This window comes from Mus musculus, chromosome 6 (genome assembly GCF_000001635.26).
Source record: "Mus musculus strain C57BL/6J chromosome 6, GRCm38.p6 C57BL/6J".
Taxonomy (NCBI): domain Eukaryota; kingdom Metazoa; phylum Chordata; class Mammalia; order Rodentia; family Muridae; genus Mus; species Mus musculus.
Window position 1 is genome coordinate 142439921 of NC_000072.6, and position 17912 is coordinate 142457832.

General features: G+C 40.4%; 1 protein-coding gene across 3 annotated transcripts in view; it reads right to left on the bottom strand.

Moving 5' to 3' along the window:
* Window positions 1–17912, bottom strand: part of Gys2 (glycogen synthase 2) — a 50519-nt gene that overhangs the window by 17309 nt on the left and 15298 nt on the right. For 2 of the 3 annotated variants that reach the window (XM_006506957.4, NM_145572.2), the window contains exons 5-12: window positions 16369–16513; window positions 15212–15329; window positions 14502–14622; window positions 11614–11720; window positions 10549–10608; window positions 9510–9588; window positions 8469–8582; window positions 6066–6192 (exon numbers count right to left, since the gene is read on the bottom strand). In XM_006506957.4, coding sequence (XP_006507020.1) covers window positions 6066–6192; window positions 8469–8582; window positions 9510–9588; window positions 10549–10608; window positions 11614–11720; window positions 14502–14622; window positions 15212–15329; window positions 16369–16513 — 871 coding nt within the window. Of the gene's footprint in view, window positions 1–6065; window positions 6193–8468; window positions 8583–9509; window positions 9589–10548; window positions 10609–11613; window positions 11721–13973; window positions 14394–14501; window positions 14623–15211; window positions 15330–16368; window positions 16514–17912 lie in introns of those variants that run through there. The other variant, XM_011241583.2, reaches the window with a different exon arrangement.

Genomic DNA, 17912 nt, shown 5'->3' on the forward strand with positions numbered 1-17912 from the left:
ACAGTATCTATCTACAAATTCAGCCCTTCAGAAGACACTATAAAGAAAACTCTAACCTAAGAAGGTTAAATACATCTATGTAAAGTAACAGAAAACAAATAATCTCACATTGACAAAACCAAAAGGAAGGAAACACACACACACAGACACACACTACCAGGAACAACAACAACCACAAAATAACAGGAATGAACAACCATTGAACAGTGATATCACTCAATATCAATGGACACAATTCCCCAATAAAAAGAGAAACAGATTAACAGACTGGATGTGAAAATAGGATCCATCCTTCTGCTACTTAATAGAAACACACCTCAACAACAAAGATAGATCTTAGAGTAAAAGGTTAGAAAGAGATCTTCCAAGTAAAGGGACCTAAGAAGGAATCTGGTCTAGACATTCTAATATCAAACAAAATAGACTTCAAAGCTAAATTAATCAGAAGAGAAAGAAAAGCACAGATAATTCACACTCATCAAGGGAAAGATCCAAAAAGATGACATTTCAATTCTTAACATCTATGCACTGAATGCAAGACCACCTTTTTTTGTAAAAGAAACATTACTACAGCTTAAATCACACATTGACCCTCACACATTGATAGTGGGAGACTTCAATACCAAACTGTCACCACAGGACAGTTCAAAATCTAAACAGATATAATACTAGAGCTAACAGTTATTATAAATCAAATGGACCTAGTAGATATCTACAGAACATTTCACCCAAACACAAAAGAATATAACTTCTTCTCAACACCTCACAGACCTTTCTCCAAAATTGACTATGTACTTTGTCACAAATCAAGTCTAAACAGACTCAAGAAAACTGTGTAATAACTCCTTGCATCCTATTAGACCACCACAGATTAAAGTTAGATTTCAAAAATAACAGAGAGCCTACAAACTCATGAAAACTGAACATCTCTCTACTGAATGATTATGAGGACAGGACAAAATTAAGAAAGACATTAAAGACTTTTTATAATTCAAGGAAAATGAATGAACAACATACCCAAACTTATAGAACACAGTGAAAATGGCATTAAGGGAAAGTTCATAGCACAGACATGAAAACATTGGAGATATCTCATACTAACAACTTAAGAACACAGCTGAAACACAAGAACAAACAAGAAGAAACAAGAGTAGATAGCAAAAAATAATCAAACTGAGGGCTAAAATCAATAAAATAGGAACAAAGAGAACAATACAAGGAATTAATTAAACAAAGGGTTGGTTCTTTGAGAAAATCAACAGGATAGACAAACCTTCATCCAAACTAACTAAAAGATGGAAAGAAAATATCCAAATTAACGAAACCAAAGAGGAAAAGGGGGAGCGGCATAGCAATAGATGCTCAGGGAATACCAAGGCTCTTTAGGTCATACTTCAAAAAACTATACTCCACAAAATAGGAACTCTAAGCCAAATTATTAATTTTTTCAATAGATACCACTTACCAAAGATAAATCAAGATCATAGAAACAAGTTAAAAAGCTCTATAACCCCCAAGAAAATACAACAGTCATGAAAAGTCTCCCAAGCAAAAAAAAGCAGTTTAATGAAGACCTCTACTAGCTGTTCAAAGAAGAGTTAATGCCAACACTTCTCAGATTATTCCACAAAATAGAAACAGAAGGAATATTGCCAAATTCATGTTATTGGGCCACAGTCACCCTGATACCTAAACCACACAAAGACTCAACAAAGATAGAATTTCACACTAATTTCCCTTATGAAACTTGATGCAAAAAAAAATTCAATAAAATATTCGCAAACCAAATTCAAGAAGATGTCAAAAACAGCATTCACCATGATCAAGTAGGCTTCATTCTAGAGATGCAGTGATAGTTTACCATACAAAAATCTTGTCAATGTAATATACCACATAAACAAGCTGAAAGAAAGAGGATCACATAATTATCTCCTTAGATTAAGCCAGAAATAAAATTAAATAAAAGCCATTGACACTTTTATGATAAAAGTCTTGGAGAGATTATGGATACAATGGACACAGCTAAACATAATAAGGGCAATTTCCAGCAAGCCTGTAGCCAACAATCAAATTTAACGCAGGGAAACTCAAAGCAATCAGGAACAAGACAGGCTGTCCACTGTCTCCATATCTATTCGATATAGTACTAGGGCAATAAGACAACTGAAGGAGATGAAGGGGATGTAAATTGGAAAGGAAGAAGTGAAACTATCACAATTTGCAGATATGATAGAATACATAAGCAACACCAAAAATTTTTATCAGGGAATGGCTACAACCAATAAACACCTTCAGCAAAGTGGCTAGATAAAAGACTAACTCAAGTAATCAGTAGCCTTCTATATACACGTGAAAAATGTACTGAGGGGAAAAGTCAGGGAAACAACAACAAATAATATAAAATATCATAGGGTGACCCTAACCAAGCAAGTGGAAGACTTGCATCACAAAAACTTCAAGTCTTTGAAAAAAGAAATTGAAGAAGATAACTGAAGATGGAAAGATTTCCCATGCTCATGGATTGGTATGATTAACAGAAAAAAATGCCCATTCTACCAAAAGCAATCTACCAACTGAACACAATCCCCATCAAAATTCCAACATCATTCAATACAAAGCTTTGAAGGACAATACTTGAATTCATATGGAAGCAACAACAACAAAAACAAAGGATACCTAAAGGCTAGAGGGTTGGCTCAGCAGTTAAGAGCATTGACTGCTCTTCCAGAGGTCCAAAGTTCAATTTTCAGCAACCACATGGTGGCTCACAACCATCTGTAATGGGATCTGATGTGTCTAAAGACAGCTACAGTGTACTCATATACATAAAATAAATAAATAAATATTTTAAATAACAAAAAATAAATGATAGTTTAAAAAAACCTTGAACAATAAAAGAACTTCCAGAGGTATTACCATTCCTGATTTCAAGCTGTCCTACAGAGCCATATTAATAAAAACCACATAATATTGGCATAAAAACAAACACATTGATCAGTGGAATCCAATTGAAGTCCCAGATGTAAATCCACACATCTATGGACACTGGAATTTTGATAAAGAAGTCATAAATACCCAATGAAAAAAACCATCTTCAACAAATGGTTCTGGTCTCACTGAATATCAGGATGTAGAAGAATGCAAACAGATTCGTACAGATCACTCTGCATAAAACTCAGTTCTAGGTGGATCAAAGACTTCAACATAAAACCAGACACCCTGAACCTGATAGAAAAGAAAGTATGAATAGTCTCAAACACATTCTTACCCGAGATGACTTTCTGAACAGAACATCGATAGCACAGGCACTAACATCAACAATTAATAAATGGGAACTCATAAAACTGAAAAGTCTTCTATAAGGCAAAGGATATTGTCAATAGGACAAAATCGGGAAAGATTTTTCAGCTTTCCATATCTGATAGATGGCTAGTATCCAAAATATACAAAGAACTCAAGAAAGTAGACATCAGCAAACTAAATAATCCAATCAAAAATAGGGTACAGATCTAACCAGAGAATTCTCAACAGAGGAATCTCAAATGCCTGAGAAACACTTAAAGAAGTGTTCAACGTCCTTAGTCATCAGGAAAGTGAGAATCAAAATTGCTTTGAGATTCCATCTTACACCTGTCAGAATAGCTAAGGTCAAAATCACAACTGACAGCCCTGCTGGCAAGGATGTGGAGCAAGAAGAACACTCCTCCATCTCAGGTAGGAGTGAAAATTGGCACAGGCACTATAGAGATCATTATTATGGCTGTTCCTCAGAAAATTGGATATCGATCTACCTCAAGACCCAGAGATACCACTCTCAGGCATATACCCAAAAGATGCTTTATCCTACCATTAGGACACTTGCCTTATTTATAATAGCCAGAAGCTGGAAAGAACCCAGATGTCCCTCAACAGAGGAATGGATACAGAAGATGTGGTACATTCACACAATGGAGTACTACACAGCTATTAAAAACAATGAATTTATGAACCCTGTTCATAACAGACAGAAATTGGAAATAACCTAGATGCTTCTCAACCAAAGAATGGATGAAGAAAATGTAATATATTTACATAGTAGAATATTATTCAGTAACAGGTCCTCTTCATGAAAGGGAACCCATGCTTGACAGTGCCTAGATGGTTAGAATCAGGGGTCTGGTGGCTCAGAGACTTAGGCAAAAGCCAAACGCAACTGTCCAATAATAAATAAGTAAAATAGAATAACACTCAATGAAATAATTCCAAATGATATTCTGATATACTCATAGAATTGATGCCTAGCCCAATTGTCATTAGAGACACTTCCTCCAATGGCTGATTGGAACAGATGCAGAGGCCCACAGACAAACATTAGGCAGAGCTCAGGGAACCCTAAAGAAAAGGGGAGAGAAGAGACTGTAGAAGCCAGAGGTTGAGGATACAAGAAGAACACAGCTAAGATCAAAAATTCAGGTGACAGCAGATGCTGGCGAGGATGTGGAGAAAGAGGAATACTCCTCCATTGCTGGTGGGATGCAAGCGTGTACAACCACTCTGGAAATCAGTCTGGTGATTCCTCAGAAAATTGGACATAGTACTACCGGAGGATCCAGCAATTCCTCTCCTGGGCATATACTCAGAAGATGTTCCAACTGGTAACAAGGACACATGCTCCACTATGTTCATAGCAGCCTTATTTATAATAGCCAGAAGCTGGAAAGAACCCAGATGTCCCTCAACAGAGGAATGGATACAGAAAACGTGGTACATTTACACAATGGAGTACTACTCAGCTATTTAAAACAATGAATTTATGAAACTCTTGGGCAAATGGATGTATCTGGAGGATATCATCCTGAGTGAGGTAACCCAATCACAGAAGAAGTCACTTGATATGCATTCACTGATAAGTGGATATTAGCTTAGAAACTTAGAATACCCAAGATAAAATTTGCAAAACACAAGAAAATCAAGAAGAAGGAAGACCAACGTGTGGATACTTCAATCCTCCTTAGAATAGGGAACAAAATACCCATGGATGGAGTTACAGAGACAATGTTTGAAGTGAAAGTTCTCTTAATAATAATTTACCTTTACCTGGCCTCTGCTGTCCCTTGAGCTGTAGTTAATAATATTTTTTAGCATTTTGTTTTGAAATAAATGCAATTGTACCTTAATCAGGAAGAGTGTCTGCTATTACTAATACAACAGAAGAAACTAATTACCTTGTTCTTTCCTTCTGGAAGACAGGCAAAATGTATATGTTTTTAAATTATTGTCTATTTCGTGGTGCTGGGAATTGGAGAGAGGGCCTTGTATAGTATCAGTACATGTTCTACCACTGAGCTGTGACTCTAAGCCATGCTTCTCTTTTAATAAGATGCTTTAGTACAAATGCAAATCCATCACTCTTGTTGCTAATAGTAACCACACCACTTAAGGACCAGAAGAGAAAATGACAAAGAGTAGATTTGAGAATTGACTATTGATCTGGAAAAAAAAAATAGAGATGTCAGAGTTTCTGAATGTAGGATGGCATTGACTACAATGTCTTACTCAACACCAGACGCACGCTCTCTTAATACTGTCTTTTGAAAGACAAAGACGTAGAGGGGTTTTCATGGCTGACTTTTGTTTTACAAAATTGATTTAAATGTTTAAAATATGTTCTTCTGAAATAGCTTGTAGAAAACCATATGGTAAGACTTCCTGTTTTTATACTAGCTCTATATATTTGGTTCCTACTTCACATTAATGAGATCTGGAGAGATAACCGAAGAGTGTACAATCCCCATAAAACCCTATGTTTCTCTTTGGAGGACAGTGAGGTACCAGGCTGGATGTCCACTTAGAAGGAAGCAAACCTCCCTGTGCAGGACTCACCAGGGTGGTGACCCTAATCTTAGGTTAGAATCTGCAAAGCATTGAATTGACCCAATGAAATGGATCCAACCCAAATCATTTTTAAACAAACTGAGAACAAAGCCGCCATAGGAGTTTCTGATCAATTTTAACATCACATACACACGTTTGAAATAGCATGCAACCAAATCAGAATTCGCCCACATTCTACACATATCACACACCTGGTGTGTAACCCCAGGGTTCATAGTACGATGGAAACACCCCAAGGTGACAACCTCGGACAAACTCTTCATAATCCATGGGCAATAGAGGGCTGGTGGAGGACAGGAATTCTGGGTGTAAAATCACCTAAAAAAGAAAGTTCTGATGAAGAAAATAAAGCAAAAAAAAAACCTGTCTACGCTTTGCTTAACTCAGAAATACGGAGTCCTGTGTTGTACATTCAGGGATAGAGGGAAAGATAAATTGTAAAGAATGTGGGCTCTGCTTTCTTCGTCCCTCCACTCTGTAGCTCAAACTCTGCACACTTAACATTGCCCTCACCCTCACATCTTGGATCACAGGGTTTAGTTAACACATACATTTTCTGCTTTCACATTAGACTACACCCCAACCCCTCTCCAGCCTTATTCCCCAATGAAAGTTGTATTTGGTTCTCCATCTGCTGACCTCTGTATTATTTGTCAGTTTGCTCCCAACTTGAACAGGAAAGAGAGGATGGGTCACCCGTGACCCATGCATGAGTTAGCTGAGGGAAACGAGGCTCAGGGGAGGAAGATTTTGGAACACTCATATCCAGATTAAACTTGCCATCCCCTCTCACCTAGAGGCAGTTGCCGCCTACCACACTTTGCTTTGATTCCTCAAGGCTTTCTAGTCTGCACAACAACTGGAGTGTCCTGTAAAGATGGTATTCATGACTCTGCTCAAAAAGCCACATGTGACTCAAAGAAAAATGTCACACATGCATGAAGGCCTGTGTGCAGCGGTGTGCTGCTGCTGTTCATGAACCAGTATGTCAAAGCCTAAAAATCTACTTATAATGTAGAGTATCATGGCTATATGATAGACTAGAAAAGAAAGAGTTATCAGGAGTTACCACCTATTCTGAAATGGAGAATATGTAGAACACAAAGCATGTTTAGGAAAGCGACTCTAAATGATCATAACACTCCATTGTTCAGTTGTCTACTCTTAGAATGATGCCCAGATGATCCTAATACAAAGGATTAATCTGGAGGGATAGCAGTGTACCAGCTGAGACTCATCAGTTGCAGCAAATGGACTGAACCAGTGAGGGTGTAACAGAAAGGAGGTGGTTCCTGGGTGGGACAGCCAGCAGATGGAAATTAAAAAGTGGCTCTGGAATTAAAGCCTACTGAAGTGGACACACAGCTTGGAAGACAGAGGGATGCATAAAGTGCTGGCTGCACAAGCATGCAGAGCCAATGTAGAAACCAGGCAGGGCAAATGGAGAGGTGCATCAGGAGCACTAATTAATCTACCAGAGGAACTGGGTTCGAGTCCCAGCACCCACGTGGCAGCTCACAACCATCTGAAGTTCCAGTTTCAGGATATCTAGTGCCTTCCTATGGCTTCCTTGGGTACCAGGCATACATGTGGTGCACACACATATGTGCAGGCAAACACCCATGCACATAAAATAATAATAAAGCATCATCCGTGTGACTATGAATTGTTATAATAAACACACCACAGGGTCAGCACGGTGGCTCATCAGGTACAGGTGATTATCACTAAGCTTGACAGCGTGAGTTTGATCCCTGGAATCCAAAGGTGGCAATAGAGAACTGGCTCCCACAAATTGTCCTCTGACCTTTTCATGAGCATCATAGCACATTTCATCCCCTACCTCACACACAGAATAAATGAATACATATAATTTTAAAAATAAAATACATAAAAGAAAACAAAAAAGCATTAACTTATATCAGTTTTAGAATTATTTTAATCATTAAAATAATTAATAATAATCAATAAAATAATTATTTTAATCATTAAAAATTAGGTAACTTTTCTTGTGTCTACTGATGACGTTGTGCAATTAAAATGAATGTTATGATTAAAACTCAGAGTTACCCAATATCTAAGAGTATTCTAATTACCTAAACCAAGAAGCAGAATTCATTATTCTTTAGAATTCTTTATCCTTTTTTCTGGAAGATGTTAAGACAATGAAGAGCTTGTAATAAACTCTCTCCCAAGTACATGCTGTTATTTTTTGTTTGGATGTGTGTACATGGACATGGGGCTATGTGTTCTTGTAGGTGCCTGTCTGTATTGATGTCCCTGCATTTGTGGGCACACATGTGTGGAGAGCAGAGCTCAACCCTGGGTGTTGTTTCTAAAGAGCTCTTCACGTTACTTTTTGAGGTAGGGTCCCACGGAGCTTATCAGTTAACCTGGGCTGGCTTGCTAGTAGGCTCTGGGGATCTCCTGGATTCCCCTGAGCACTGGATTACAAGTGCATGCCTCCCGGGTAGGCTTTTACCACAGAGCTGGAAGGTGGCCTCGACTTCTCACGCTTGCACAGCAAGCACTTAACCAACTGAGCCTATTCTGCACGACTTGGAAGCAGTGCAAAGCAAACCAATTAGTTCTACCTTGACTCTGTCTGCACGATTGTTGAAAAGTCCGATTCGTCTAATGGTGCTGAGGATGGGATCCGTGGAATCATCGATCATATTGTGAGTGGTCACAGGAGGCAAAGACTGTCTCTGAGGGAACAGAGGGAAGAAACGCATCCGTGGTGAAAAGCATTAGTAAGCGTGACTCATTTCTGCAAAAGGCAGTCGATATTTCACGCACGCTGCCTGTACTCATCCTCTGAGATGAGGCTGGTTAACATGAGTAAGCTTTGTGGGTTTCAGAGGAAGAGAAAGAGTTCCAGAACTTTCTTCGCAGACCATGAACAAAAAGCTGTCCCTTCCTCGAAGCAACTGTAAGGAAGGCTCGGGCATCATGATTACTTCTGGATTTATCTAGAACGTGAAGGCACGTTGGAATCTTCACGCAGGATGGACGAGATTCACTGGAATTGTCTAGCAAACCACACTATTAACAGAGGTTCCCATGCATGTCTAACATGCTACATTACACTTTAAAATAACAATTCTATTCCACTGAGAAGAACGGGCGTTTTCTCAGCTGTGGGGAGGATTCTGCACTTTTGGAGATTGTCACAAGGTTCTCTGCTATAATGGACACAGTTTTTCAACTGAGTACATTGGTTCAAAGAAATTCTGTAAGTGGGTTCAAAAACAGACTTTTATGAGATTTTTAAAAGAATCCCCTAGAAACAACTCATAAAAGCACATACAAAATCATTCAAGTAGATTTTTTTCTAAATGGGTAAAATGATGGTCAGTGGTTAAAGGTTCTTGCTGCCAACCTGATAATTTAAATCCCATCTTTAGGACCCACACAGTGAAAGAGAGAATGTAAGTCCTTCAAATTATCCTCTGGTTCCAACCTGCCCTGTTCCATAACCACAAATGTAAACAGAATGAAAGGCCAGTATCTTTTTCAACTCGCAGATTTGAAGATTCCTAATTTAGCACATTCCTTTACATGAATGAAGACAATATTGCCTAGGTTGATTTGAATGATCATGGGAGATGGTGGGCACTTAAAGTTTTTCTTACCTGAGTTGAAAAAATGGCCCTTTTCATAATTGTTAAGTCATCTCGATCCAAAATACTATTCATGTCAGGAATTTCTCCTCTGTGATGAAAACAGTATTAAAAATAAAAAAATGGCTGGAACTAGTTAAGTGCTTTCTAATTGTCCGGCATAAATAGTTCATTTACTGTAATAGTGGTATTTACTAAGCTGTTAAAATAGATTTGCCATATAAATATTTTTCATGCATTTATCAAGTTAGGCCAATATATATTTGAACTTCAAAACTCCATTAGTTTCAAACTGATGTACTAATGAGTTTGCCCCTGAATAAGAATCTGTGTGCATGTGCGCTCATGGTCTCCTAGGTACAAGCTGTTTATTGATACTGTCAAATGAAAGAGACAATGATAGTATTCATCTGACGTGACATCTTTGAAGGCTGCAAATTCCATGGTGTTTGGAACAAAATGCGTGTAAGTGTCTAAACTGTGGCCTGTGAATGGTGAAGCCCTAAATGTTGATGTGTGCGTTGTTCTACACACAGTGGTTCTCAGCCTTCCTCATGCTTTAATATAGTTCCTCATGCTGTGGTTCCCCCAACCATAAATTATTTTCATCACTATTCCATAACTGTAATGTTGTTACTGTTATGAATCATAATGTAAATATCTGATATTCATTATAGCTGATATGCAACCCCTGTGATAGGGTCATTCAACTCCCAAAGGGTCTGTGATGGCCAAGGAGTGGCACTATTAGAGGGTGTGGCCATGTTAGAGTAGGTGTGTCACTGTGGATGTGGGCTTTAAGACCCTCACTTTAGCTGTCTGGAAGTCAGTCTTCCACTAGCAGCCTTTAGACCAAGATATAGAACTCTCAGCTCTACCTGCACCATGCCTGCCTGGATGCTGCCATACTCCTACATTGATAATGGACTGAACCTCTGAACTTGTAAGCCAATCTCAATTGCATTGGTCATAGTATCTGTTCACAGCAGTAAAACCCTAACTTAGACAAGGTCTGAGCCCCCCAGGATTAGAATGGCTGTTAATCACTTACCTTAATAACCCGTCATAGAGTTTCTTCCCAAACTTCTCCTTCAAACAATGCACAGTGTCCCTGTTTAACATAGAAAGATTTCAGATGGAATCATAACGTTTCATATTCATTTGTGGGTGTTTGAATGAGAAGGACCCACATAGGCTCATATTTTGAATGCTTGGTCCCCCATTGATGGAACTTTTTGGAAAGGATTAGAAGGTGTGGCCTTATTACAGGAGGTGAGTCACTGGGGGTGGGCTCTGAGGTGTCAAAATGCCCATGCAATTCCTAGTAACCTCTCTGTGCCTCATGCTTGTGGGTCAAGATGTAAGCTATCAGCACCATGCCTGCCTGCTGCCATGCTCCCCCACAGCGAAGTCCATGGATTCCAACCCTCTGCTACTGTGAATGCTTGGTTAAACTTTTCCTTTATAAGTTGCCTTGGTCATGGTGTTTTGTCACAGTCACGGAAAGGTAATTAAGACATCATCTGTGGTAAAGGTGCTGTTGTCTCATTACCATTCCTTGAAGTTACAAGTCTTTTAAAACACAGTCTCTCCTAGTATTTCCCTACTGGCCAATTTAGCTTGCTTGGAAAAAGTCCAGGACCAAGGCTTGGACAAAACACTTGACAGCCCAGAGAGCTGGAATTCTTTTTTGCTTGAGGTAACCGGGGATGGTTGAGAGTGGGAAGGGTCAGTGAATAGACAGAGTAAGCTAGTGACATGTTTGCTGTGTGATCTGGGCTGCGTGTAGAGGGAGTCATTGCACTCATCTCCTTGCTTTGGTAGACTCTTTAGTTTTTCTCTGTGAAATATACCCAGCCCATCCTTAAAGCCCACATATAGATACTTGCTCAGTCTGTGGTTGTTCGTTAGGACATTTTCCTAGTAATGTGATTTTCCACCACATTACAGGCATTGCACACTCTAACACAGCAGCTAGCCCCAGGAGAACAACACCATATTTATGCTATAGTCAGCAAGAAAGAAATGTAGTTTGAGGACACAGCTCAGAGGTCACACGCTTAGGCAAAAACTCCCTTCACGTGTGGCCTGAGGAGGCTGACAAATGTGAGATTACCACAGCTGTTTCCGCACTGCCTGGCCCTTCAGGGTTTCCACGTTGAAATTGTTTGTCTTGGCAGGCATGATGAAAAACACTACCACGGTGACGTTACTCTTATGCATCTGAGGAGGGTGAGAAAACATAGCACCGTCACCTACCAAAGATCAGAAAACACCGTCACGTGGATCTTAAACCTGGAAAACTGTTGTCACGTGTCGTGAGAGAGAGAGTGCACTGGCCCGTGAGCCACTGAATGAGTGCACATGTCTTCTCTAGACTTTTCAGTCATAATTGAAACTGATTTCCAGTAAGGATTTCTCAGCAGTGAATATTTCCACACCTTGGCCATTTAAAATAGACAATACTGACTACTCACATCATTGTATTTTCCTGTGGTTAAATAAACAAAACAAAACACACATGGAACCTGATTTTTAAAAAGTTAAAATACCTTCTTTAAAAGTTCAGATTCAAAATTTAATGAGAATGTATTTCTTATTCATCTTTTCCTAACTCTTTCCAATTTACTCATATCGGTTGGTACAAACGTTTTTAAAACATGTTTCTGCTACATGTCTAGATAATCCATGTGATGCATTTTGGGTTTTAGGCTTTAAGTTAAGGGACAATCACATGCTTTAGATGTGGCAGATACTGTGCTGGGGCACTTTAAATACACAGTTGCCCTAGTCCTTATAACCACCGTACACAATAGATGTGGTTTGTCTCATTCTATTGATGTTACTATTATTGATGGTATGTGTGCTATTTTATCTGAGTGCCCATAACATGTTAGGAACAAAAATTATATTTAAACTGGTATATTTTTAAACATCTGAAATCTCTGCTTTCTTGTTCTTTCCTTCAGATGCCAGAGCCTAGCATTTCTCACAGGGCAACAACATAGACCAAAGCAGCTTTGGAGTGAAAGCATCAACTAACTCAGTTAAAACTGTGTGTATATGCATGGCCTTATTATCTGAAGTGAGAAGACGATGTCCTGAGTTTCGGTCATCTTTCCTTCAGCTGGGTGGCCTCTGCCTTCTGAAACTTGACAGTCCATCCAGGAAATCTATAAGACGTGAGGTTCACCGCAGGTGGCAGCCTTCACACCATCAAAGAAATTACTATATATTGGGTATTTTAATTTCTCTGAGTATTATAATCATCTTTTCTCTCTAACTTAATAAAAATGGGTTTTGTTTACTTCATCTACAAGTAAAGTGAACATTTAATAACTATATGAATGGATTTATTAATAATGACCCCAAACATGGAACATGTTTGATACAGTTATGAACCTATTTATAAAGCATGCTTTATGGATATATTCCAGGAAATATAGAAAAGATTATACAAAGATAATCCTTTTCACTTACTCTTTTGGCAGATGAGATTATTACTAATCACTTTCTTACCTTGCAGTTTTAGGAAATCTTTCAGGATAATTGGTATAACATCTTGCTAAAGGAGGAAAAAAATCTATATATCAAAAGCACTAGGGATACAATAATACAGAATTCAGGAAAGCCTAGATGGTCTCATTATCTGTTTTGTTTGTTTGTTTTAAATTAAGTGTGTGCACATGAGCACAGAACTTGAGGAGATCAGAAGAGGGCATTGGATGCCGTGGAACTGGAGTGACAGGAGACTGTGAGCCTCCACGTGGGAGCTAGGAACCCAGCTCTGAATGTGCACGTGCACTCAACCACTGAGCCATGTCCCCGACTCGAAGTGTCTCAACTGCTACACTCTTGAGTCATTTGTTCTATACTTCCATGTGATAGGACTGGAGTATAAACTACTCACTTTAAATGATAACTACAGCATGAAGCCATCTTCTACAGCAGTCCCTCCTGGCCTGTGTTTCCCTGCTGAATTCAATGGGAACCTCTTTTTAAGGCTAGCTTCCGGAGCAGAAGTGGTGTGCTAGTAAAACCTTCTTCCTGTTTCCAGGTGGTAGGCCACATCAGAGATGAACAGTTAGAGATCTGTGACCTTGGGGAAGTGGTATAGCTGGGGAGTGGGGAGGAATGGAACTTGCAAGCTCTGTCATGTTCTATGGAAGACTCTCGCTAAAACACTTGGCTGCTTAACATGAAGAAGGACAGTCACAAGGGTGGCCAACAGGACACTGTACCATCACCCATCACAGAACTTGAGGCCCTCCCTCCCTCCCTCCCTCCCTCCCTCCCTCCCTCCCTCCCTCCCCCCTCCCTTCCTCCCTCCCTTCTCTCTCTCTCTCTCTCTCTCTCTCTCTCTCTCTCTCTCTCTCTCTTTCTTTCTTTCCTGACAGGGCTTCTCTGTATAGCCCTGCCTGTCCATCCTGGAACTCACTCCTCTGACCAGGCTGACCTTGAACTCAGAGACTCAGCTTCTTGTGCTTCCCCAGTGCTAGGATTCAAGGTGTGCACCACCACAGCTTATATTTGGTTTCTAATAAGTGATGCATGGCTCACCGTTTGCTGGACTTTGCTGTACCTACCTTTCAGCAAATTCCCATCAGGGAAAGGACTATTAAAATAACTTTCTGACATATAACATGCATAGTGTGAAGTTAGGACAAGTACTTTTAAAGCATAGACAAGGATGCATGCGAGTGACATACGACTCCAATATGTAACTTGAGTGGCAGAGTCAGTTCCAGAACGATGTTGTCATTTTAAATGTTTTGTCGCATCTGAGCACAGCTCAGATATCTGCTTCTAGGAGTCTGCTTTCTCTTCCATGATGTCGGTTCTTGCCATGGAAATCAGACTGGGTAGCAGACACCTTTACTGGCTGATCCATTTCACCTGCCCAAGGTGATGTCAAAATCAAATGCCCTGGAAGCCAGTTCTTCACGCCTCACAGCAGAAAGACCTTCTCCTAGAACCCTGTGCCACAGCTCAGAGCTTCCTTACCCTCAGGAGGAAATTAAGCCTGGATAAGGACTCCAGGAAGATGTCTGCTCCTTTGTTTGAGAATTCATATCTCCCAGCAATGAAGAGGAATAAAGTCTTCTCAAGATCAAAGTCCAGATGACTGAAACAAAACAAAGTGACTTCTGATAAAACACAACAACAACAACAAAATCTGCAGGAGCAAGAGACATCTGTGATAATGCTTGAAACCATCTTGAAAAATGTGTGTGCATGTGTGTCTGTGTGTGTCTGTGTATGTGTGTCTGTGTCTGTGTGTGTGTCTGTGTGTGTCTCTTTGTGTGTGTGTCTATGTGTGTGTCTCTGTATGTGTGTCTGTATGTGTCTGTGTTTGTGTGTGTCTGTGTGTGTGTCTCTGTATGTGTGTCTGTGTGTGTTTGTGTGTGTGTCTGTGTGTGTTTGTGTGTGTGTTTGTGTGTGTGTCTCTGTATGTGTGTCTATGTGTGTGTCTGTGTTTGTCTGTGTATGTCTGTGTGTGTGTCTCTTTATGTGTGTGTGTGTGCCTGTGTGTACACTCCCTTGGAGGTCAGAAGAGTTCATCAGAACCACCCCTCTCTCCAGGCTAGACTTACACGTGGTTGTGAGCCACCTGATGTGGGTGCTTGGGACCTCACAAGGGGAGCGTGTGTTCCTCGCACCTGAGCCACCTCAGTAGCCGTGGTGCTTTTATTTCTGATTAAAGGAAAACATACCCATAGAAATGACCTCGAACGAAATCCTGTATCCTGGCCTTGTACATGGCGTGGAGATTTTGAAATTCATGCACTGCAGAAAACTTCTTAACATTCAAACCATTTGGAGTCACTACATCTGGAAAAGCAAAATAAAACCATGGCAACTCTTTCCTGAGTAGGAATGCACTCCCTCTGTCACCTTTAATACCAGGAGTGGTAATAAACAAAATAATTAATAAATAAATAAGATTTAAAAACCCTGAATTTGGTAGTTTCTTTAAAAGGCAATTTTCAGTTAGTGTGGGAGGGCAAACACAGGCAGTGTGTGGGTGACATGAAGTAGCAGCTGTGGTTTGCTTTTTTAAGGCAGAGAGAGACAGAGAGAGAGACAGAGAGATAGAGAGAGAGACAGAGGGGCGAGGGGAGAGGGAGAGAGGTAGAGCCAAAGCGCGTGCACAATCTCAAAGAGGGGCCCTGTGGACAGAGAGATCAACAGAGAAATGAGGTCATTGGTAGCCAGGGAGCGTGAGAATGAGTCGGCGTTGGTTGGCTTCTGTCAGTTTACTAGCATATCTGAGAAGAGAGAATCACAGTTGAGAAAAATCCCTCTGTAAGATGGTCTGTAGGCAACTCTGAGGTGCAGTTCCTTGAACAGTGATTGCTGTGGGAAGGCCCAGCCCATTGTGGGTGTGGCCACCTATGGGCGGTCAGGGTGGTATAAGAAAGCAGGCTAAGTGAACCAGGAGGAACTGGCTGGTAAGCAGCATTTCTCCATAACCTCTGCTTCAGTTCCTGCTTTGAGTTCCTGCCCTGACTTCCCTGAGTGATGGGCTGTGAGTGATCAGGATGTGTGAGCTGAAACAAACCCTTTCCTCTCCAAGTTGCTTCGGTTCTGGTGTTCATGACAGCAGACAGTCCGAGACAACTCCAAATCCAAGGGGAAACTGGGAAAGAAAAAGAACCCAGCCCGGCCCATTGTGCTGCCACTGTTCTCTCCTTGGGCTCTTATTTTCCACTTGTATTTGCTTTATTCGACAAAGCTTATTTATTTCTTGAAGACCCCACCTCTAGACACCCAAGTGGTCTCTGACAACTAGGAAACCGCAGGTGAGAGCACAGCAATTAAGCAAGGGTGCTGCATGTGTTAGGGTGGCAAACCCAGCCTCTGTCATTACCAGGCTTCCTCTTCAGCATGTGCTCTGCCTCGATGGCTGTGATTTCTGACACTGTGGTGAACACGTGCGCACAGTGCACGGATGCCCGCTCCATGCAGTAGCGGTGGTATATCTGCCTCTCCCCGGCCTCTTTGTCAATGTCGAACTGTTGAAGACAAACACACGTTCCTTACAGGACCCCCTCCACATGCCAAGGTTTTCCTCAGAGCTGATTGAAGTTGTAAAGACCCCATTAAAGGACTAGTGGATATTAAGCCACTGGCTAGAGTATAAAATTGGTATTTTTAACAGCACTGTTCACTTCAAGTCTGAGAAACGGCTATTTCATCACCTATAAAAATTTGATATTTGTTACATGTTTTCTTACCCCACAGTTCATAAGTGTAGGGATAATTCTAACCTCCAAGGATTTCTTTCTACATTTCCCATAAACAGTGAAGCAGAAAATAAAATTTAAAAAGGTTATTAAAACAAACGTGGGGCTGAATAATGACTGTAGTTAAGAGCACTGTCTGGTCTTGCACACAAGTTTGATTCCTAGCACCCAATGGCAGCTCACAACCATCTGTAACTCCATTTCCAGAAGACCAATGTCCTCAGAAGCCACCAGGCACACACGTGGTACACAGACACACATGCAGGCAAAACACCTACATACATAAAATTAAATTAAACATTAATAAAAATAAAACGAATCTGACAATAATCTTGACCCTGAAAGTTTGGAAATTTATTATCCTACTTAATCTTCTGAGAGAGAAAAAGTTGAGTATTTCTTTTTCCTTGGTTACATACTCCTTCTAAGTTAATTTCAAAGAAGTGTATGCTCATGCTAAATAGCAAATATGTCAGATGGTGGGCTCACCTGTCCTTTTGGGTTGGGTTGGTTTTGGCTTTGGTTTGCTTGTTTGTCTGTTTTTCAAAGCAGGGTTTCTCTGTAGCACTGTAGGCTGTCCTGGAACTCACTTCGTAGACCAGGCTGGCCCCCAACTCAGAGAGAATTGAATACCTCTGCCTCCCTACTGCTGGGTTTAAAAGCATGTGCCACCGCTGCTTGACTTGGTATCATCTTTTACTATATTTTTATGAGATTTCATAGTGCCCTCTAGATATTTTTAGCTAACAAACAACACACAAAACCCCAGAAACCAAGTCCTCAATAAGCCTTCTTTAAACTTTACTCAACCAGTGTCACATCTCACAAGGCTTCCGGTGACACCGGCAGTGTCTAAGGGAAAATAAGACTCATGTGTATCCAGAGCCACGGGATGTCTTCAGCAGTGTTCAGCGCTGCTGTTCACCCCGTGTTTCATCCTCAGGAAATTCGCTCATTTCACAGAAGGGGTAATAGAACCTTCCAGACCTCAGGAAACTTGCCCAACGTCACATTTACACTAGATGTCTTATTTGAGGTGCATAATCTGATATATTTAAATATTGCCTAAATCTATGTCTGGTGTGAGCACAGGATCCCTTGCTGTAAAAAATGCTTATGAATTTAACTCAAAACCTGATTTTTGGCTACTTGTTACCCGCAGTGGCTG